The sequence below is a fragment of the Zonotrichia albicollis genome, chromosome Z (assembly GCF_047830755.1).
Source record: "Zonotrichia albicollis isolate bZonAlb1 chromosome Z, bZonAlb1.hap1, whole genome shotgun sequence".
Lineage (NCBI taxonomy): Eukaryota > Metazoa > Chordata > Aves > Passeriformes > Passerellidae > Zonotrichia > Zonotrichia albicollis.
Genome location: NC_133860.1, coordinates 41,853,090 through 41,877,789, shown reverse-complemented (window position 1 = coordinate 41,877,789; position 24,700 = coordinate 41,853,090). Strand labels below are relative to the sequence as shown.

The window sequence follows — 24,700 nt, the reverse complement described above, 5'->3', positions numbered from 1 at the left end:
CAGTTTGCCAAAAATTAGAACCTGACAAACTGGCATTACCTACCTTTTTTTTTTCCTTACTATTGATGCAGGATATTAACTTAAAGTGCAAAATTTCTATTTAAGAATGCCTTCTTTCAGGCTTTCTGTATACACAGAAATCTGAGCCATCAGTGAGGAAAGTTCAGCTTATAGAAATAAATTTGAGCAGGAAGCTGCAGATTTCTTCCCATGCCTTCTTCCTGCACATAGCACTGTGGATGCCCTCAACTGCTTTAATTATGATTCATCTACTGTATTTCACAATTCTTAATTTTGACATTCACTCATGATAATTTTAAACATTTGGAATAATACTAGAAACTATTTAATGAGTCATTATTACCTTCAGTCTTTCAAGAGAACACCATTTCTGCTGACAGAGTGTAACAAAATGCAAAATCCCCCTTTGAGAAGAGTAGCAACTAAGAGAAGTTCCAATATAACACATGACATTAAGTGTAAGTTCTACTAGAAGTCAGACTCCCAGATTCTTTACACTCATATTTAAAACACATCCAGTTTACACATATACAGCCTATATTCAAACAATTTAAAGTTTGAGCTGCAAATCACCATTCTGTGCCAATTTTTTAAATAGTGTTAAACTGCGGAGGCTAGATTCTCGTTCACCATCCTTCCACAAAATAATGAGGTGGTCAGCAGAGCATGTAGCCAATCCCAGTTCACCAAAGTACAGGAACATCTGCAATGAAACAACTATTATTACCATAATGCTTGCATGAGATAGTCAACTTGCTTAATTATTTTGTGTATAGCTGGACTAAACAAACATATGTATCTGATATAGCTCTGCTTATAAACAGGAATACAAAATTACGTACTGTATGTTAGAGATGCCATAAAATTGCTACACAGAAACAAACTCTTTAGTCACTTCATACTGGAAGATCTCCATCTAAAAAAGCAGTGATAGGTAACTTAACTTACAGATAGGTAAGTTAAAGGACAGAATTCTGAAGAAACTTGTTTCAAGTCAGCAGTAGAAGAGTGAACAACTTGCACAAACTCTGATCTAGGTTCTTGGGAACAGAAGTGTTGTGTTCACTAGGTACACTGTCCCCCCTCCCCCCTACAACACAGTAGAGTTAGCAGCAGGCCTGGAAAGATCAGAGGACAAACAGCTGTGACAGACACATGCCTAGTCACACAGAGGAAGTTAAACAAGCAAGAAACATAATACTGGAGGGAAGTACAGCACCAGAGGAAGGATTTTGCAAGACCAATAGAGCTGATAAATCATGAGTTAACCCCTGACTTCTGAGATCATCACAAGACTGCCTAAGATTAACCACTAACTGCAGTCACACATGACAGCCAATGGAACCTGTGATGTCACTATGGCATACTCACAATGCCCTAATTCTTCAGTTTGTTAAAGGGATCTGTCTAGGGGAAGCATTCAGGCCAAAGCCTACCTGCCCTGGGAATGCTCACTTAATAGCTACAGGGTTCCAGTAGACATAGTCTGCCAAGTCCTCATCTTGGCCATCACATTTCATCACTACTCGATATTTTCTTCCTCAACAGCTCCCATATTCCCAGAGTTTAAAAAATCCCAAAATTTTCCATATGTAGAACACTGCAGGAAATCACATCCCCCATCACCTCCATTACTCCTTTGCTCTGCATCTCAGCCAAGACCCAATGTATGCCTCTCACCTTCTTTACTTCTCTTGCTGAATTACACACTATGTCCCCTTGCTTAGAGAGCAACCTTCCAAGTGGTTAAGACCCCCCTCCAACAGTTTTTCAAAAGAAAGATGGCAGAAAGGGAAAGGGAGCCTTGAAGAAATCCCTTTAGCAGAAAGGTTCACCTTAGCTATTAAAGAACAGCTTTCAGGTTTTAGCAGCAGCAGTCTGAAATCCAGTCTGCCTCATGAATGCCTGTGAGCAAAGCTACTCCAGAACCATGCTATCCCCTTCTGGCTGCCCTTCTCCCTGCTCCCTGCTCCTGCCAAGAACGTGTGTAAAAGTCCACTGTAACGAAGTGCTTTGTTACTCCAATACCTTGTGACAGAAAAGTGTGGAGGGAAAATGCCATTTAAAATGAACACCTGCTATTTTAGGCAAACAGAAGCATGGAACAATACTGGTAGTACTGCTTAAGTTAAAAGACCTCCTTAATGCTCACAGCATGGAGGGTTAAGAAATAACTCTGCGTGTTTTGGTTTCAGTTTTTTTTGTAGGAGTCCTTCTTTAGATTGTGAACTTCAGATGAAATCTGGGTCATGTACACGTTCCCAGCTGTATTGTCTGCAGTCTCTAAATGAAGCCAAATACTCTGTCAGATTATCTCTAGCATTTACGTGCAAACACAGTCCTCAGGCATCAGTGAGCAAGTTGTCATTAGAATATTAAGTCAGTGTGTATACTGAGTGTTTTCACACTGCACTAAGAATACCACAAAATGTGCTCCTAGCCTCCAGAGGCAGACAGTTAAAAGTTACAGCTCAAAAAACACTGTCAAATTTATGTTACTTACTAACATTCACTTTTTCTCATTCTTACTAATGCTGACCTACCTGCACAGCTGATGAATGACCAATCAAATCACCAACCAGCTCCAAGAAATACACAGGTGTATTCTCCTGCATCTTCTTAGCAGCTTGGTTTGCCTGCTTGTTTGTCCTTCCAAATCCCCACATGTTGAAAAACCCTGAGAGGGGAAAAAAAATCTCTTATTTTGACAAAAATCACAAATACAAATTATTTCTTCTAGCTAAAGAGAGAACTACAAAAGCCACATAAAATCTAAAAGCAGGACACTCTGCATGGCAAAGACAGAAGCACTGTACTGTGCAGCTCTTTAGCATCTGTATTATTCATCTTGAGAGAAGAAGGAAATACAGCTACTTGTGCCACAATGTAATTTAGATAACATGCTCAATTACACACTTGGATGAGACAATATACAGATTTAGGAACAAATACAAAGACTTCCTAAAAGAATTAACTGAACAGCAAAGGTACATGCAGGACAAGTTTATGCAGGTGTTTATCTTTGCTCTGCCCACCTAAATTGTTACTTGTGCAAAGAGCACAAAAATGAGTCACCAATCTCTCCTCTATATGTTCTGCACTACAGCATCTAAGTGCTGGCTCATTGCCTCCTTCCTTCAGCAAAAACTATCAGCAAATGTGGAGTGTAGACATTACTTCACATGTTCCATTTAGATTGCACAAAAGTACACAGCCACAGCCCCCAGACCTGTGTAACAGTATTGACACAAGTAAGAAGGTTGGGTTCTGTTGACAACGCAGTTCAGACTTTATTCCCAATTCTTCCCTCAGCCCTATCAGCACATAAAACTAGAACTGTGCTAAATCATGGCCCTGGTTCAAGGGAGATAACTGGTGAGGTGAACAGCTTCTCAGGGGATCCCTAAAATAAAAAGAGTGCAAATCAACAGCAATATCTCCCTAAGGTTTTTTCCAAACATAAGCAGGAAATACACAGGAGATGGAAGCAGGGTCAGGCCAGCTGAAAATACAGAGAGGCTGAAAGAGTAAGTAAAAATGAGACAAGGAAGGCCAAGACCCATCTGGAATTTAAACTGGCCAAGGGTGTCAAAGACAACAAGAAGGGCTTCTTCAAATACATCAAGAACAAAATGAAAACTAAGGATAATGTAGGGCTGTTCCTAAATGGAGGGAGGGACCCTGCGGGCCAGAATGCGGAGAAGTCAGGTACTGTACTTCGCTTCAGTCTTCAGTGACAAGACCAGCCCTCGGTATTCTCTGACCCAGGAGACCAGGGTAAAGGAATGCTGGAAGGAAGCCTTTCCCTTTGTCAAGGAGAATTAGGTTAGAAGCCATCTAGGCAAGCCTGACATTTCCAAGTCCATAAGCCCTGAGTGGATGCATCCACAAGCGCTCAGAGGGCTGGTGGACACCACTGCAAGGCTCCTCATGATCATCTTTAAAAGGTCATGGAGATCAGGAGAGGTGCTGAAGACTGGAAGAAAGCAAATGTCACCCTGGTCTTCAAAAGAGAATCTACCAGCCTGTCAGCCTCACCTCAATCCCTGGGAAAGTGATGGAGCACTTAATTCTGGAGACCATCTCTATCTACCTGGATGACAAGATGGTGATCAGGAACAGGCAGCACAGGTTCAACAAAGGTAAGCCATGTTTGACTGACCTATTTGCCTTCTACAATGAAACAATTACTTGGATGGATGAGGGTAAAGTAGTGGATACTGTCTACTTGACTTCAGCAGGGATTACAACACTGACTCCCAGAACATCCTCACAGACAAACTCAGGGATGTGGGCTGGATGAGTATACAGTGAGGTGGATCAAGAACTGGCTGAACAACAGATCCCAGTGGCTCAAAATCAGTGGCACAGTTGGAGCCCTGTCACTGGCAGAGTCCTGCAAGGTTTAATACTGGGCCCAGAACTGTTTAACTTGTCCATTCTTGACGTGTAAAAGGTGGAACGTGTCTCCCCAGCAAATTCACTGAGAACACAATGCTGGGAGGAATGGCCAATGCTCTGGAGTGCTGTGCAGCCCTTCAGAAGGGAGAGATGGGCAAAGAAGAACCAACTGAAAGTCGACAAAGGCAAATGAAGGGTCCTGCACGTGGGGAGGAACAGCCTCAGGCACCTGGGGCTGACCTGCTGGGGAGCAGCTCTGTGGAAAAGAACCTGGGGGTCCCTGTGGAGAAGAACCTGGTAGAGAAGAAGCTGTCCATGAGCCAGCAGTGTGTCCTTGTGACCAAGAATGCCAGTGGTATCCTGGGGGGCACTGGGAAGAGCATTGACAGCAGGTCATGGAAGGTGATCCTGCCCCTGTACTCAGCCCTAGCAAGGTGTCCCCAGGAGCACTGTGTCCAGTTCTGGACTTCTCAGGACAAGCAAGCTGGTCAAGCAGAAGGCTGTAAAAATAATGAGAGGACTGGAGCATCTGGATAGGCTGAGGACACTGAGCCTGATCAGCCTTGAGAGGGGACCTCATCAATGCCTATCAATATCTGAAGAGAGGTATTAAGACAATGGACCAGGCTCTTCTCAGAGGCACTGAGTAGTAGGAGAAGAGTCAATTGGCAGACACTGATGCACAGGAAGTTCCACCTGAATAAGAGGAAGAACTTCTTTACTGTGTGAGTGACTGAACACTGGAACAGGTTGCCCAGAGGTTGTGGAGTCTCCCTCACTGGAAATACTCTAAAACCATCTGGACAAAATCCTCTGCCATGTGTTCCAGGATCACCCTGTTTGAGTAGGGAGGCTGGACCACATGACTCCCTGTAGAAGCTTTCAACCTTACCCATTCTGTGATTCTGTGAATGTCTTTACTTGGGGAAAATGCTCCCTGTAACACAATCAACTAGCTCTGAGGACTGCAGTGCCCAGAGGCAGTATGTGAGTTTGGATGCAGTTCCAAACTGTAAGTCCCAATATAATTCTAAGTTCAAAGAGGAGATGTGGAAAACACCTTTTTTTTTGCTGCCAGCTGCTTATCTGCAGGCTTTCATCACAAAGTCCTTACTCTTGTATGGTATAGAATTCAATACTGTTTGGTACAAGGAAGAAAGGATCAAGGTTTGTCAGGTCTTTTTTTTTTTTTTAACTGGCTCATACAGCTGTAAACTGTAAGTAAGCCTTATGGCACAGAATTGCTTCAGCTGGATCTTCTATCATCCCATATCAGATCTTGGAGTACTTGAACTCACACTCTCTTCAGCTTCCCTCCCACACCTGTAATCAGCTGGTTAAACACAAGACATTATCACTCTTTACAAAGCCCGAAAGCCTCTCTATTCCTATATGTTAAATACTGAGTTTTTAAATGTTCCTTTCTCTCCCCACTACTAGCAAACCTGTCGGAACTGGTTCAGCTGGCAGCTGCTGCTTTTCTCTGAGTTCCCAAATGCGCACACTGCCATCTTCTGAACAGGAGATCAGCTGCCTGTAAAAACAGTTGATAAGCAACACTAGCATGGATACTTACCTGTGCAAATCACCTTGTGATGCCTCTATGAAAGAGACAGTAAGTCCCTCAGGTTCTATACAAGTTTACTAGAACTCTTAAATGTAGCAGGGTGTACAGATGTTCCACAGAAAACAAAATTAGTAGCAGAACAAAGTATAACAGATATTTAGAAGAAGGGGAAAAAAATAAACCTTTTCAACTCCATATTGAGAGCATACCACTATGTAAACCAAAACACAACCAGTCTACACTCTGCAAACACAGTTCCTCTAACTCGTTTCTGTAAGTTTACTTTCATTAAGCAAAACCCTATTTTTCTTACAGAAAAATAATGAAAGGAAAGGTACTCTGTTTCATTACACATTTAGAACAGCTTAGCATACATGCAGTTATAAGACCAAGGCATCAGTTTTTATCTTCTGGCAGATTTTGCCCCATTGAACAAGAACATAACGGGATCTAGTACTATTATCTATGGTATATTACAGCATATACATATATATGCAGCAACTTGTCCAAGTTGGCTGCCAAAAGTTCCAGCTAGAAACTCTGCACTAAGAAACAGAAATGGCAAGTTTATTAATTTTTGTAAAAACACTTCAAGTGTTATAAAATACTTAATGAAAAATATATGCTATATGCCTTTGCTTTCTATTAGTAAAATGCCATTAAACTACATTTTCACAATACAAACAAAAGTGCTTCATCAAATCTGATTTTGAAAATAGCTGAGGCATTTTCAGCCTGTGTACCAGTCATACTGGAAATATAGGTTTTCCCATTGAATTACAATTTTCCCATTGGTTTCCCATAGGTTTTCCCATTGAATTACAATTACAACAAAATTTTGCAAAATCAGATAACAAGCTCTACCTAATAAAAGCAGCTCAAACTGAAAATCAAGTCCCTGCCCTAGAAATCCAATGTAGCTTTGCAGTTTGTATCTAGTCACCCTTCCAGGTTTTGCTTTTCTTTATTGCATTAACAAAATGTACTATGTTTTTTGTACCTGTTTGGAAGCTTCTCAATGTGCAGCACAGAGGAGTCATGAGCAGTTCTCTGGCAGGCAATCACACGCTTCATTTGAAGATTATATACGTATATGCCTTTCCCAACAGCAGCAAACACACACTGGAAAGAAAATTCAATAGAACAACTTACAGAAACAGATACCGAAGGATCACCTTGCATATAATGGATTTCCAATGGTACTATGACCTAGCTTGTTTCTATCCTCATGTTATTGCTTTATCCCAAACATATGAAATTGGCAAGTTATAAAAAGAGATGGATTTTTTAAAAGCAAATGTGGGATATAATCCTATATTCTAAGCAGTAATTTTATGTCTGTATTTTCATCCTGTTCTTCAGAGTCTAAGCAGAAACTAAGGATACCAACCAATCAATACACTTCTGTAATTAAATGCTCATGTTCTTACAGTAAAGTAATGTCCGATGTTTTGAAAAGCCCTTGTTTTATCAAGAAAAACTACTATTATTCTTAACTAAAGACAGAGATGGATAAAGAGACCTTGCTCAAGAATTTGAGCTCTACTGAATTCAGAAAAGGAATTGCATAGCAAATGTCATAGCAAAGTATTATGCAATACTGCATTTTGCATTCAATGCTCTTCTTCAAAAGACTGCAGGCATTCCACCTCATAACCATCATGACCCTAAGACACCCGAAACAGTTTACAGATCTTTGGACCTGGACCGTTTCATGTCTTTTGATGAACTTACAGAGGACAAGTGTACAATCCTGTGCATGTACACATGATTAGTATTCAGTACCAGAAGAGTGCAAAAGGTTTCCATTCAGTACATATTTGCAGTTTTGAACATGCCTTGTTTAGATGACAGTGTTTAAGAACATTTCCCTGAACAGCCAGTTTCCATTTACACAACTCAAACATTAATATCTGATATACAATTCACACTGCATGTCTGTCAACATTTTGTACAACTTGTAGCCTAGGGTCTTTTGACTAAAATTTCCTGTATACATTCATCAATGTTTTGACATTGTTCAAAACTCTTTGTTCAGGTTTTTATTCTTTTTTTTTCTCTTATGTGTATCTGTTGTGGGAGTACTGAAGCTGAACAGATTTCTGATACCACCAATAGGAAATCAAGACAGAAAACAAACCACTAAGCCCATTATCTTAGCTTTGCATAAGGTTCAAATTCAATGGCTTTCCACATAACTCTTCCAACTTGAGCCATGCAATCTTACAGCTTTGCAAAAGATGCTCTTCATGGAGCACTCTTCTTTATTCACAAAATAAAGAAAAAATCCTGGTCATCTCAAAATCCAAGAAAATAAAACATATGAAGCATGAATTGTACAGTTCTATTAATAGGCAAGCTAAACACACATACCAGAACAGCAGATGTACTCCTTAGCACTGTTCCCTAGTTTTGAAAACTTTTACCATCCCATTTTTTTCTGAATCGTGTTTTGCCTACAAGCCCAGTGTCAAACTAGACAAGTGTATCTTCTCCAACTACCTAACCACCAAGTCTGGAAGACAGAGAAAACATATATTTTACACTATTTTTTAACATGAAAAGCAGTGGTCTGCTTTGAGATAGCACATAACAAAATAATATCTTAGACAAATACATTTCTGCACCACACTTTAAGCTCCTTGAGGAGCTTTGCAATACAGATTGGACTACTTTAAAAGCAGTATTTTGGTATGTATTACTAGAACAACCTTTTCTTCCCATCATTCAAAACTCTCACAATTAAAAAAAAAAATCACACATATTTATTTATTTAGTTCAGTCTCATGAATGGAAGACAGGAGCCCCAGATTCCACACAATGTTTTGAAAACTTCTGTCCTTCCTCAAATTCTTTCCTACTCCCTTAAAACACATCATATGTAGCTTTCAAGCATGGAATCAAAGTGTCCTGAAGCTAAATTACAGGACTTATCCTAAATAAAATTCATTTTTGGCTTATTGTAGAAATAAGCATTGATAACAAAACCACTGTATATTCCCCCTTTAAGGGCAGCCACATCTTTTTAGCCCCCCAACTTCCCACAGTATTTCTCACTCCAGTGTTTTAGGAAACTTCTATTCAGAAAGAGGCAAATGCGTCAGGTGACTGTTTGGTCCTTACCCTCTATTCAGGCTTTTCCACAGCTTTTATGTTTTTATAGCTTATATATCTGAATCCATTTCCATGAATCTCTTTCTTAATCATTCTCAATAACGGACCTACATGCCCCCAAACAAAATCCCAGTGTAACTCAACAATGAAAGATCTTTTATTTTGCCACATTTAATTTTGTGAAATGTTGGTAACATTTCACAGAATTAAATACCAACCTGAGCATTTTTAGTGTTTGCTGTATAATAACTGAGTTCTGAGTATTCTGACCAAGAATTTATCCCTAAAGCATGACTGTAGTAGACAGGATCTTGGAAACATTTGAGTATATAATTCTGGATAGTCCCCTGAACAGAAAGAGCAATACTGATTTACTAGTAAGCATAAACATATGCCTACTCTTAAATAGTACCCCATAGTATTCTCACAGTAACCTCAGCTGTAACTGATCAAACAGGTGCATTACTCGGAAAACATTATTTCCAGAAGCTGGAATACAAAAGATGATGCCATCAAAACACACACCCATTTTTACTTTTCTCTAGTGGTATTTTAAACAAGTAATAAATCTTTATTAGTCAAAAAGTAACGCTGCTGTGACAGTCCATTATGTTAGTTTCCATACCATCAACATATTAAACCCTTCATATAGGTCAACAGCAAATATTTTATATAAAAACTACTGACCATATAAAATAGCTGTGCACATTTAAAAGAAACCACTCATATCATAACAAGGAAACTGAAAATATAAACCACTCAATCTTCTGTGGTAAGATCATCCTAACTTACTTAAAGTAATTTACTCTGAAGCTTTTTACCTCCTCATCAGATGTTAAGTGTTGAACTGAAGTTTCATGTGGGCTTTGGGATAACTTTATTTCTGGTTGTACATCTGGATGGACAGAGGAGTCCCAGAAGTTGCACTCAGATGCCAGCTTTGTCCAGTCAAGCGCATCCCAAACTATTAACTCACCTATATGAGAACCTGTCACAAAAGTCAAATCTGAAGGGAAAAAAAAAAAACACACGAAGAAATCACATTATATTAAAAAAAATTTATAAAAAGCTACAACCCTAGAAAGACAGCCCATTTATGTATAAAGCTATGTACAATGTGCAGTGCATAAATGACTGGACAAAAACCTCTCTCTTTGAGTAAATACTCATCTAATTACCTGACATAGCTCAGACAAGTGCTCATGTAAAATTAGAACCAGGAAGAAGAACATTCACTGGCCACGGTGCACAGCACAGTGTTGCAAAGGCAAGGAATGCCACCAGAAGTGTGTACAAATATTTGAACTTCATTTCTACATACAAAGCCCTTCTATTCCTTGGGGAAGCATCCCCCAACATCCCCCAGACACAACAAAGTACATCTTTGCCCTAAATAGAAATACTGATCACAAATTAAATGAATGAGTTAATGGCAGTATTGAAGTAGCTGTTCATGACTTCGTTTATCACACATGGAAAGGAACTTCTACAACAATATTTAATGCAGGTAGCATCTTGTCTTTTTAAGCCAAACACTGCTCTCCTTTCATAATCAAACAGAAGAAAATAATGGCAACAGTTAAGCTCAGAAACATGTGCCACAGAATCCAAGTTTTCTTTTTTCCAGCCTGTTGTTACCTCAGTAATACAGCCTCTTTGTGCCAGCCAGGCAGACACAGCTACAGCCAAGGATAAATAAACACTCTCTATCCCACCAGCAATACCTTCAGCAGAGCAGACAGAATTTCAGGTATTAGTTCAGTATTACCCTAATGAGCAGCATAGATCATATCAGCTTCCAGACCCTCTCTATAGAGGCTCTACATGCAGGCCCACATCTGCATTCTCAGAATCTCCAGTTACCTTAGGACAGCTGCAAGGGACGTGGCACTGCATATCCCATTTTAAGAATAAGAAGGAACAAGACAAAAAAAGTAGCATTTTTAACTTTCACAATAGAAAGACCAAGAGTTCCATCTCCATCAATGACATTGAGTCTTCTACATTACAACTCACCTGGTTTCATTTCATTGTTAATCCATAAACAAAGAAATTGTATTTTCTCACATCACTACCTTTGCAGCTACACAAAAAGGTACATCCACTAGTTACTAAGTTTCACTCCAGCTAAAACTTTGGTTCAAATAAAAACTCCATGGGTGAAATATCCCACTGGTAACTAACAAAACCAGTAATATTAGAAAATTATTCTTACCATTAACACTGACTAATGATGAAATGTTATCCTGATGGTCAACAAGGCGCTTTACTTCAAGGATATTCCAACCTTCAGATCCATTGTTAGAAGCACTCAGCCTAAAAATTACTTCAAAGATAGAAAAATAAGTTTTTTCATTTGGAATAAGATGGAGCTATGTCCAAATAAAACAACATTTTCAGAGACACAAATTAAACATTGTGAGACCATATAAAAGCCACTTATAATCAAAAAACAGGAAGCACTTACTTCAGTGTTACCATTAAGGCCTCAGCAAATACAGGATAAACACTTCAGCCTAGTAACTCTGATATTCAGACAATTGGTCAACACCAGAAGTGAAAAGTATCAGACATCTTTATGGATAAGTTACTAAAAGTGAAATATGTTTTCTTGAGGACTTATCTATGTGAAACCTTAATATTCAAAAACAATGAATTTAATATCCTCTAGTAAAGCAACCAATATTGTCAGAAATTAAGACTTTATTTTAATCAGTCTTGGAATTTCTTTTCTATCTCAAGGGTACTATAAAAGCTACTCATTATAGCCTTGGATAGTTAGAGATCATCAATACCTCATACTTCAGATCCCAGGATAAGGAAGCTCTAGAGAATCTGGATATCTGACAACTCAGGTAAGCAACTCCAGACCTTCTCCAGAAGAACAAATGTCAATTGCCATAATCAGATCTGGACAGGTGGCACTAACACTGAGGGAGCTGACAACAGAAGAGCTCACCAAGCCAATCTCTGTCATTTATCAGTCCTCATATACCAGGAAGGTCCCAGTCAAATAGAGCTTGGCTAATGCGATGTCCATCTACACAACTGGTTGTAGGAGGACTGAGGCAACCACAGGCCTGCCAGCCTAACGCCAGTGCCAGGTAAAGTGATGAAACAAATTGTCTTGAGTGTAATCACACAGCACATACAGGACAACCACGGAATCAGGCCCAGACAGCATGGGTTTAAGAAAGGCAGGTCCTGCTTGACCAACATGAGTCAGTGGGTGCCAAGGCGGCCAAGAAGGCCAGTGGCATCCTGGCCTGCATCAGCAACAGTGTGGCCAGCAGGACCACAGCAGCAACTGTGCCCTTGTACTCCACACTGGTGAGGCCAGAACAGCCACTTGAGGCGACACCTCAAGTTCTGTGCTCAGTTCTGGGTCCCTCATGACAAGAAAGATATTGAGGTGCTGAAGTGTGTCCAAAGAACACCAACAGAGTTGGTGAAGGGTCTGGAGTACAAGTCTTATGAGACAAGAGCTTGGATTGTTTAGCATGGAGTAAAAGGAGACCTTATCACTTCCTAAAACTACCTGAGAGGAGGTCATGCCAAAGTAGGCATTGGCCTCTTCCCACAGGCCACAAGTCATAGGAGAAAAGGAAGTGGCCTCAAGCTGTTCAAGGGGAGGTTCAGGTTGGACATCAGGAAGAATCTCTCCACTGAAAGGGTAATTAGACATTGGAATGGGTTGCCTAGGGATGTGGAGCAATCAGCATCCCTGAAGGTGTTCAAGAAATCACTGGATATGGTACTTAGTTCTATGGTAGTTGACACAGCGGTGACTGGTCAAATCTTAGACTCAATGATCTTGGAGGTCTTTCCCAATCTTAGTGATTCTATAATTCCAAATACAGAAACATTTTGTTTTGTATGTCATGCATATTTCCAAAAATTCTTGAGTAAGATTAGAATAGTCTCCTCTTTGTCAATGGTCAAAGAAAAAACGTTGCTGACTACACCCTAATACCATTTACTTTTCTTATACAATTTCAGCACAGTGCTCTTCACACATATCTCTGATAAGCAGCTCTTATGGAGGAGCATGAACACTGGAAAATGCAAGATACTCACTTAGCTCTTTGCCAACTGCTGCCGCAACACAATTTTTGGGCAATTCAACCAAAGCGCTGATGCCTTTGAAAAAAGGGGGAAAAGAATATTTATTGATCACAAGAAAGCACAACAAACTGCTAATTCTTTATTAATAAAATTCTTAACAATCTACTTTCCACTTACAAAACCAAAGTCTATTGACTTAAGTTAAATGGCATCAGAAATGAACAGTTTATCTCAAACAGAGGTAAGATCAGGAGTTTTGGTCTGAACCAAGCAGAATTCCAAACATCAAACTTGTGGTGAAGCTGAAATTAAATGATCTTTTTATTTTAAATACAATTAAGATATTTATGTTCTAATGCTGGACAGTATTAGAAACACCATGACAATTACTGCGGCCCTAAACACAGACTGTACCAAAATCAGATACTGATACTACCTCAAGTATGCACAATTCTAAAATAACATGCAGAGCAAGAAAAAGAAGAATAAAGCATATGATAAAATGCCCAGTTTGCTATCATCTGTTTTCATCCTGCACAAAATTTCCCCACCCTTTGCCAAAGCACCATTAGAAGAAAATTCCCCAAGGAATAAGCAACCTCTTTCCCCACAAAGGAAGTCAGTGATTAGGACAGAAGAGAGGGCCCATGCCACACATTCTGTTGATTCCTTGTACCAAAGTTTCAATAGCACTCCATACTAAGCACCGCAGTCCAACTGGTATTTAGCATGACATTTCACATTGAACCAAAAGAAGTATTAATACCCTCAAGGATTTAGGAGGCTTTGCCTACCACTACTTTATTCTATGACAAAAATAAGGCCAATATCAGTTCCACCTCTGAATGTGATTCACAGCTTTGTAAGCATCTTGGTAAAGTACAGCAATAACATGAAAAATTTTCTCCACATGGACAGATAATATTGAAGTTTATTAACAGAAAAGTATGATTGACAGTGATTTTCCTATCGAAACATGTTATATTCCTATATAACATGTTATATTCCTATTATAGGAATATATATTCCTATTATATTCCTATCAAAACATGCATTTTCTACATCAAAAGTACTGATTCTTAACAATAAAAAAGTAATCTTTACTGCTCTGCTATTACAAATTTTCACTCTAGAAATATAATAAAACACCCACTCAATCAGACAAAAAGCCAGTCAAAGGATCTGGTACATGTTACAGCAAACACATAAATCAGCATCTGAGCTCTAGCCCTGTAGTCCAAGATAATGTACTGTACTAGTTACTGAGATCTGAGATATTCTAAAATTCACACAGCACAGAACATTAAAAGCGGTCTTAGTTCAGAAACTATTAAATTTGACATTTAAAAAAATAAAGAGTGGCTGTAATACATAATGTTATCATTTGAATTAAAATGAATTTGCCAAGTTGGTTTTGCATCATTATACAGATCAATTTTACTTGCACTTTAACAGCTATAATGAGTAATTTCCATTTTTACCTGCATCAGTAAGATGACTGGTCTTACACAAGAGATCTAATTTTTGGTTCCAAACACACAGATCACTCCCTCCAGACAACCATACATTGAGTCTCTGAAGAACTGTCAAACACTGCAGAACAAAAAACAGATATATGTCTCCTGCAAAAGTTCTTCAGAGAATTTTTCAGTGAAATGATCATGAGCTTTAGTTAGATAAATCTGTAAGTACTATGAAATACAGTATCAAGGTCTCTGAGAAATACGTATTTAATTACACACTAATATGTTAAATTTTTCATCAACAGTACAAAAACTTTAAATGTTGTAGGCTGCCTTTTCCAACACAGTAATAAAACCAAGTCACACCACTACCTTTGATCTACCTACTCTCAAAAAGAAAACTGAGGTATTAAGAGATCCAAAACCAAATTAAGAATTATGCCCACTTCTCAGCCGTTATGCACCTATTCTTAAATAACACAATGCCATTCATTCTAACACACCTGCCCACATGACCCATGATCCAGACATGATAGCTTAATGTATAAAACAAAACAACAGACATTCATAGGGATTCATTCTTCAGTACCTTTACAGTAGAATGGAAACATGACACTTTTTGAACCTGTCTGCCACTAGTGCAGTCCCAAACCTGTCTTTATTCATTAAGGAAACTGAAAGGGTTCTATGTATCATAAATGAAAATGCTGTTTTGGTAACTAAATGACATATTAGGAGAGAGGTATGCAGAGACTCAGTCTCCCAAACCCTGACAGTCTTCTCAATATTCGTCCTAAATTATATATTCATAAAGGCCAAATATTTATATTCATAAAAGGCCTGTTATGGATTCATTTTTTTGTGGCAAGGGATCTATCTACATGTGAACGATAACTAGTGAAACCCCTGTGTAATCCAATTACACCCAGTGGGTATGGGTAGACTTAAAGTTTTGAGATGGGCTGTAGCCTGTGTCAGTGCTATCTTTAGAAGTAAAAGCAACAAAAGGTCCATAGAATTTTAAATTCCCTCCAGATCAAAGGATACAATAACTGTTCTATCAGCTGATGCTGTTATAATCAAATTAGTTTTTTCTTCAGCAACATCTGATGAAGAAAACGGTGCTATAGCTGTAATTTTGTGTGTGTGCCCATGAAGTTCATGAAGTTTTTCTCCAGTCTGAAAAATAAAAACATTCAAAACTACGGTTAAAATAGGAAAATGCCTACAATAGCAGAAAATATAGGTATTAAATAACTTTTTAAAGCAAGAATTACTATGAGTTTAAAATTTCCCTTTCTAAAGAAATTTAAGGATTTTCTCCTTACTACCTTCAGTACTGTTTAAGACCTTAAATGAAATAACACACTATGGGTAAGTTTAAAGAAGTAGTACATAATGGAAATTATTCTCTGAGTAAAAAAACTCTAAAAGCCCTTAAGAACACAATTAAAACTCATTTAATTTTAAGGCAAATATTGGCTAATCATCCTTCTTAATAAATCCTACACCAATTCAGATTTGTTGACAAACCCTTAATTGAAAATGTATTTTTTTTAATTTTAACTATTGGAAAAACCTGACCTATATTTATGGCCAACCTCCTGCCAGATTTATTTACTATGCACATTGTCTATAGATTCAAGTGGGTGCTTTAGTCAACTACAGCTACTTCTACTAAAATTTTAGTTAAATGGAAAAACCCTACAAACAAACATGCAGAAACAAATCAGCATTTCAAGCATAAAGCTAAAATACAGGGTAATCTTAACTGCAAATTTCTTGAGAGATGCGGATTAATATTTTAAATTAAAAGTGCAAAGATTTGCTTTAACAAACACAATAGATGTCCTACAGAAATAGAAAACAGAACTCGGTTCATAAAGCTGGATATCCAAATGAGTTTTATGTTTACAAGCTGCTCAGAACACTGGGCATGTATATACACACACATGGGTTTTAATATTAAAATCCCTTTACTTTTACAAATTATACAATTATAGAATTATAAAAGGCTTTCAAAACCAGCAAAGCACTAGGCGGAAACTGCTCAAAAGAAAAGTTTCAAGTCTCTCCTTCTGACCACTATAAGTGTCACCGAAATTTTTCAGAAGATTTAAAAGAAAATTTAAAGTCTGGAATTTTTTCTTCCTCAGTTGAATGACTGATACACTGCAGACCCTTCATACTTCTTACCAAACAATGTAACTCATATACTAGACTTCCTTAACCTAGGTCTAATGTTCATCGGTTCTCTACAGTGTTGTCAATGCCATGGAGAAACAGAGCAGTAGAGCAAAACAGCAGGTGTCACACTTACAGAGCACTATTTGTATGATAAAACTAATGTCTTATTAAGGTTTTCAAAAGTTGTAAGACCTTTATCACAGCAAGCAATTAAGGGCATGTTCATGCATGGTATGAAATGTTTAATTCCTACTGACTTTGGTACCTTTAAAATACAATTTTGTGATAGCTCTCCATTAATCAGTCATACTAAAGAGAGATTACTAACAGGGTGACTGAAATGTATTTAAATCTTACATGTATAAGATTATACATATAAGATACATATAAGATATCTTATACATAATCTTATGTGTGTAAGATATATTTTTTTTTATGTATAAAAAGATCCTGGCAAATTTGGGATCTTCCTACAAATTTGTTGAGTAACTAGTCAGTATTTCAGCATTTACAGCAAACACAGAACATACTTTCAAAGAGTCACTAAAGTCACAACTTCACACTCCTGCTTTTAAACAGAAAAACATTTTCAAACAGTAGCTCTGCAGCAATTCTTATTTATTCCACTTTTTTTGTTCCTAGACATTTTCACCTCTTCTCTACTTCTACCCAGTCCAGAGCACACAAGCCATTCCTAAAAAAGACAGCTCACCTCAGCATTCCACAGAAATATGATTCCATCGTCTCCTGCAGATGCAAACCTGGAAAAAAAAACAAACCAAACAAAGAACCATAACAAACTGAAAACTTCATTATAGCATAATGTAATGGAAAAACAGTCAATACTTACAGAACTAAAAATGTTTACAAGATATATCAGATTCAGTCTTTAAAGAATAACCATGCTTTTTAAATCCTAATTACAATTTCAAACTGAAATAGTATATTTATAAACATGCATTTGTAAATCCTAATTACAGTTTCTAAACTGAAATAGTGTATTTAAATAGGTGATTATCAACATATACCTAATATAAAAACAAGACTTAAGAATTCCAATAGTGTTATAAAATGTCTTCATGGGTCACCTCAGTCTTTTCCAGTCATGATCACCATCATCTATAACCTTATCTGTTTCCTGAAGGAGCAAAGAATGGTCAAATGATAAAAAAAAAAATCTATTCTTAAAATGCGCTAGGAACTCTGTTTAATTTAATGTGTCAAAGGCTAGAGTATTACTTGCAATTTTATCTCAGTCCAGTTTTTGGAAGACTCTTGCTGAGGCTTAGCCTTCTTTAGTGATCTTCCAATCAATATGAGCCTTACTTCATGTTTAAAAAGTACAAGAGCAAAGAAGAAAAAACCCCAAAAAACCAACCAGCTTTCTGTTACATTCATAGAGGATTTATTTAGTATCTTCAAAAACCAATATGAGAAAATTTTCCACTCACTGGTTTTAGCTGAGCCACTGAGAAAACAAGAAAATCCTTCTGTAAAATTCTCACTAAGATGATATTATCTAAAGACCTGAAGCGTGAAACTTGGCTTACAATAGTTGACAAAAACCACACAATGGAACAGCTGCAGAAACTAAACAAAAACATTTCAGAAGCTTGAGTAACAATACTAGTCCTACGGAAAAGAATCAAGTGAAAAATATTATCATGTGTTTAACAACACAGAAAATACCATATTCTTGATAAATAGAATTTAGAATTACTGCCAGTAACAACTGAAACAACTCTATAAAACTCCTCAAACTCTCAGAATACTAACCAGCTATACAATTCACTCATTATCCATATACTATTTCACAACCTATCTTAAACATCACCACTAAGGCTTTAGTTTTACAATGATTATCATTATTTTAGCTTTAGTAATTTACCTGCCACCAAATAACAAAGCCCAAAATGGAAAAAGACTTCTTTTTATAAGACTGCATGTGCAAGCTAAGAATACTGTGGTGTTTCTACAAAGATGAATTACATATATTCAGTTTACATTTGAGAAAAACAGACTTTGATAAAGGGTTATTTTACTAAGCTGTCTGGGAAAAAAAAGACCAAAGAAACCATACAAGATTCTTCCATTTTTATATGAATCTTCTGGTGGACTACTACACAGAAAAATAAATGTTATAAAAATGCATGTAACTTTCCTGACATATATATATATATATATATATAGATATAGATATATAGATATATAACATTTAAAATAAAAAGTGGCAAGCTGAAAATCCTCCATGGAGTCTTCTGTGAAATTTTATTTATGTATATATAGATATATATATAATATTAGAAAATAAGATTCCGTGAGCATTTCTGAACTGGAAGAGACCACTAGCAAGGTCTCTTCCAGTCAATGTGCATGGGGAGGAAGAGAATCTTCAGACTCTTCCATCACAAAACACCTATTTGATATAAAACAAACTCTAGGCCATGTTAACTTCATGCAGTGTATTGATGACTATACTACAATTTCCCTTCTGTATGTCTAATTGGTAAAAGATATAAATTTTGCCTAATCTTGCCTATTACTTATGTTCTTAGACACTAACATTTTCTATTTAATTCTCTCCACATCAGTCAAGAGCCCTACATTTTATGACTGAATAAAGACTCTACAACCTTACTTTTAAAGCAGAAAATTATTCCCTCTCTCATAGAATTATGTTAAATTAAAGAACATGCAAAGTAAATTTAGATAAAACTAGAACAGAAACTAGTTTGTAATGTACAACTATCATAATTCATTCTCTCAGTCACACTTCCAAATACAATTATTTCATCTTCTTAACCAGTTTTCCAGCTTTTAGATAACTCTGTCTTCAGAAGACAGATAACTCAGTCTTCAGAAGTTACAGATAGAGATTGTTAGGAAATATACAGAAAGGTGCATATAGCTGAAACCTGAAGGAGAGAAACAAAGGAAGTATCAGTTTCAAAGAAGCATACCAAGTCGAACCAGGTCAAACTGGAAGAGACATGTAAAGCAGAGGGCAGGCATACAGTGACTTTTGAAACTAAGCAGTCATTCTGAATAAAGCAGCTAAAACTTTAAATCTTGCAAAGCTAAAAAAATTGCATTAACCAAAGCTCAAGTGAATTTAGCACTATAGCACCAAAAGAAGTGCAACAAAAGATCAGAAAGAAAGGAAAAGCAACACTCATTGTTGAAGATGTCATGTCCAATTCAACAGCACATCTGTAGGAGTCTATTACACTCTTTTGTAGAACCACAAGGTAAAACAACAGCTATCCTCAATTTAGAAACACAGGACACATGCATCCTGTGAGAGCAGCAGCAGACCGCATATTGTCCTGCAAGAATCTATGCATGTACAGAAGGCAGCACTCAGACCAGGAATAAACTGAAAAAGAACAGATGAATTAGCTAAAGGCAATTCTTACAACAAATGAAACTGTACTGAGAAATGTAACATAATGACCATTATTTTCTCATTAAAGTAAGACTTAAAAGAGAAGCTAAAAGATACAGTAACATAGCAAGAAAAGGGAGTATTCATCCCTCGACCAGTTTTTCCAGCTCTCACCCCCGAAAGTAAAAACACAGGATTAAAATGTTACTACATTTTTACAAACATATTGCCAAGGACACTGTGAAACAACTTGAAATGGCATTTCATACCTGCAATCATCTATTTGCACTAGAAATCGTACTATATCTTGATGACCTTTCAACAAAAGGAGCTCCGTGTAAGGATTCTGTATTTGTTCTTCACCAATTGTCTGTACAGAGGATTTCTAAAATTCATAAAAAAGGAAGTAAATTTATTTTGTATTAACATAATTATTTTCATCAGGTCTTTGTGATGTCTAACAGTCTACATACAGACCCATCTGCAAAGTTCCTGAAATACCATTTTGCCTTAATGAAAATCATAATAAAATATAATTTCCTGTTATTTCATATAAATAATAGCTTTCTATAGACTGTATTTTAAATTACGATATAGCATTTTCTTCTCAACAAAAACATTCTGTACCCATTTAATCGCTGATACAGTGAGATGAAACCCAGCTCAATTATAAGCTGTTGTGTGAAGCCAGCTTCATGACTCAATTCACCATACATTCAGTTTTTCATTAAATTACACCTCTTACGAGATGGCTGTGAACCACTCATATCTTTCATCTACTGTTCAATGTCAAAATCTTATATAAAGACAACATATTTAAAACAAACAACAACAAATACTGTTCTGTTGCATAATATGTAAATCTCCCACTGGTATTCTATTCACAAAATACCACAGCAAACTGCTTAGAAAATATAGAGAATGATTAATCATTTTATAGAACAGCATCTGCAATTACCCCCAACTAGACTATTAATTAAAAGAACAATCAATCACTTGGAGCAAGCTGATCACTAGGCAGGGTCAATAAAATACTGCATACAGCTGCATTTTTAAGGCAGAATAGTTCTGCCAATTTCAATCATCATTTTATTTCAAGACAACCTTTTTGTAATTAAGATCTTAAACATTCTGAAACAACTTGCCAGACTTTTTTTTTAACCATCTAAACAGTGACAGCACTCTCTCCCTTCTAGATTTATTTTACACAACAGTCAACAAGATGCTATTTCCAAGACTGTCCTTTCTTTGAGAATTTCAACATTGTAAAAACAGCAACTACAGAACACTGTGCAACATCCATCACATGACAGGTAACACCACATGAAAGACAAACTTGTCATCCTCAGAAACTTGAACTTTTTCTTGCAGGATTAATAAATTATTTTCTATTACTTTGATATTGGTACTATGATATTATTCCTTGGGAATTAATAACAACATAGTTAATAAATATGGATGGAAATAAACCTGTTGTTATTTTAAAAGTGAAGAGTTCTTAATTTTAAATGAAGCCCTTGTGATTTTATATTGCTTTTGTGCTACCTGATGCAATTCATGAAGCAACTGTTCCTCATTTTGTTCAATCACATGAGAACAGAAGTTCCCCTTTAAAATAATGCAGGCAGAATCTGCATGGCTGTAACAACAAAATTAATTAACTTGGAGTTCATCCATTATAAGCTAATCAAAACACTCCTTTAAAAAAATAAGAGTTCTAAAAATCCTAAGGAAATCTCAGTATACCAATACTACAGTCAGAAAACAAACATTCAGGAAACAATTTTAACACCATTCTGAAAAACTCAGAATTGGTATCATTAACATCCCAATTGTACAGTCTGATGTTGCTTCCTATTCAATACAAGATGGTGTTATTTCTTTTGAACAATATGTCTGATCTTAATTCTAACAATGCCTGTGAATACTTAAAATTACAGGGCTGACAAGGCACTTATATATGAGAACAAAATAACATCTTTTTCCCCAGAAATGTCATACAACAAGTTATGCTCTCTTCAGATTTTCATTAATATTTACCCAAGTGTTGGGTTACATGAATGTTCTTTCTCTGAATAAATCTATTTTTTTATACAAACTACTAACTGGACTCTCCTGTACCAACACCAAATTTCTGGAGGTAAAATCTGGACACTGATGTTAATGGAATCTATTCCCAACATGCATACTTTTATGCCTGACCTGCAAGTAACATTACAGTAATCAGGAAAAAAAAAATTCATGTCAACCTCAAAACTTCCCAAGATGTGAAGCATTTAAAAAGTAGGATTTTCAAAAGCTAGTCATGAAAAACACAGATACGAGAGCACACAGGAATACTGATCTATGGATCATGGAGCATGACAGATCAACTCCTATAGACCACGATGCTCCTGCACTGAAGTGCTCCCACCACCAGAGCCACCATCACTGAGATAACACCATGGCTGGCCACCAACTGAAGAGATTCTGATCCCACAGTTTAAACATAAAAAATAAAGAAACAAGTAAGGAGAAATTCCCATCTCACAAACTTAGGACAGCTTTGCCAGAGGCTTCCTCTATTCACCCAGTGCAATGCCACTCTAACACACCTGAAGTCACAGCACACAAAACAAGCACTGTAAGTCCATAGCCCACACACTGCTGTGGGCTTTCCTACCTATTGAAGAACTAACGGTGATGAAGATAATTAAATTAAATGAAACAATATTACACCATGCAGGGCAGGAAAAGTCTAGGGACTAACCCTCAGGAATACTTGTTCTTCAGATTTTCAGCTGAGAAGCAAAATTAGTACTATTGTTCCACAACTCTGTGAGAGTAAAACAATGAGAACAAAAGTCCTGTGGATTGGATTTAACCAAAGCATTAATGGCAGAATGGAAGAAGCGGGCCACACCTTGATTTATGCTCATGCTTTATTAAATCACAGTATATAAACCAAAGCTGAAGTCAAACTTTGAGGGACACACAATAATGCGGTTTTCTAGAACGTCTTAGAAAACTGCATCGTATTTCCTATCCTCCTTCTAAAAACAACTGCACACAAACCTGCAAATGTGACTGCATCCAACTGGCATTTTGACCAATGACAAAAGTCAGAGGTATTTCCACACATCATCATTCCAACCTGGTGCAGACCCAAATTAAGTACTGACCTTTAAAGTAAACCATAATATTGGCATAACTTGCTCATGAACAGCAGCTGAAAAACAATTATTTCCTCATACATGCCTAGATTACAAAAGCACTAAGTGCATGGAGCACAGCAATACTTTTAATTAACTCTTGTTAAATCCATGCTGAGAACTACAGCAGACTCACAGACACGAAAATTCCAGAAATTTCTCCGTCTAATCCAGTAACATCACTCTTAATCTGAGCAGCAGCAAGGATGTCACTGTATAGTACACTCCACAACAAGGCATATTTCATGGATGATGTACTAAGAAGAAATGCTGGTAAGCTACTACAAACTGCTGTGACACATAAATAACAACTTACTGCCTATAACTTACATTATCGACCTCAAGAGTCTTGAAAGCAGAACTTGCAAGAACTGCATGAAAGCTACACACCATAACTCCCGCAAAGCAGGAGCTTGGCTCGGTCGTTCTGCTGTTCACAGAATCAATTAGGTTTGAAAAGACGCCTGAGAACGAGCCCAGCCTATGATAAACACCACCTTGTCAATTAGACCACGGCACCAAGTGCCAAGTCCAGTCCTTAAACACTTCGAAGGATGGTGATTCCAGTACCTCCCTGAGCACTCCATTCCAATATCCAATCACTCTTTCTGTGAAGAATTATTTCTGATGCTCAGCCTGAATCTCCCCTGGTGCGGCTTGAGACTTGTGTCCTCATCCTGTCACTGGTTGCTTGGGACGAGACACCAACCCCCAGGGCTACTCCCTCTTTTCAGGTAGTTGGAGAGAGGGACAATATCTCTCCTGAGCCTCCCGGTTCCCAGAATAAAAACCAACCGAGCTCCCTCAACTACTCCACACAGGACTTGTGGTCCAAACCCGGCACCATCTCTGTTCCCCTTCTCCCGACACGTTCTAGCACCTCAATGTCCTCCTTGAACTCAAGTGCCCAAACCTAGACGAAGGCCTTGAGGTTCGTCTCCGTGCTTTCCCAGCTCCCCTGTTTCTCTTCCAGGACACCCGTAATCCGTTCTGTCAGTCCGACGGCCTCGCAGGCCGAGACCCGGCCCGGAGCACGGCGCATCCCGGGGCCAAGACCCACCTAGCGGGAAAGGCCACGGCCCAGCGCATCCCGACCTCACGGCACCACCAGCCCCAAGCGCAGGGCTCCGCAGAGAGCCGTCTCACCTCGGCCAAGCCCTGCGGCTCCCGGCCGCCGCCGATCAGCCAGCGCAGCATGGAGAGCGGGCGCGGGGCCGGCGCGGGCCCTCCTGCGGCACCCGCGGGGCGGCACCAGACGGACAGGCTGCTCAATCGAGCTCCGCGCGGACACCCGCCCGCCGGCGGG

The 24,700-nt window shown here is 37.9% G+C and overlaps 1 protein-coding gene across 1 annotated transcript; it reads right to left on the bottom strand.

The window, feature by feature from the left end:
• Positions 1-2: 2 nt before the first annotated feature.
• WDR41 (WD repeat domain 41) lies at positions 3-24,700 on the bottom strand. Its single transcript, XM_074533472.1, has 13 exons — positions 24,541-24,700; positions 20,473-20,588; positions 17,531-17,579; positions 15,679-15,810; positions 15,221-15,283; positions 14,650-14,761; positions 13,181-13,243; positions 11,319-11,429; positions 9,925-10,109; positions 6,990-7,111; positions 5,868-5,956; positions 2,565-2,698; positions 3-724 (listed from the first exon to the last, which is right to left on the bottom strand). The coding sequence occupies exons 1-13, from the start codon at positions 24,589-24,591 to the stop codon at positions 572-574; spliced, it is 1,380 nt and encodes a 459-aa protein (XP_074389573.1). The 5' UTR covers positions 24,592-24,700; the 3' UTR covers positions 3-571.

Excerpts from the sequence above, each read along its gene's own strand:
- WDR41 (XM_074533472.1), bottom strand. The coding sequence starts at position 24,591 with ATGCTGCGCTGGCTGATCGGCGGCGGCCGGGAGCCGCAGGGCTTGGCC. Across the intron at positions 17,580-20,472 it reads GTGCAAATAGATGATTGCAG|GTTTGCATCTGCAGGAGACG; the intron begins GTATGAAATGCC and ends TTTTTTTTCCAG. Across the intron at positions 7,112-9,924 it reads ACTTAACATCTGATGAGGAG|TGTGTGTTTGCTGCTGTTGG; the intron begins GTAAAAAGCTTC and ends TTTTCTTTCCAG.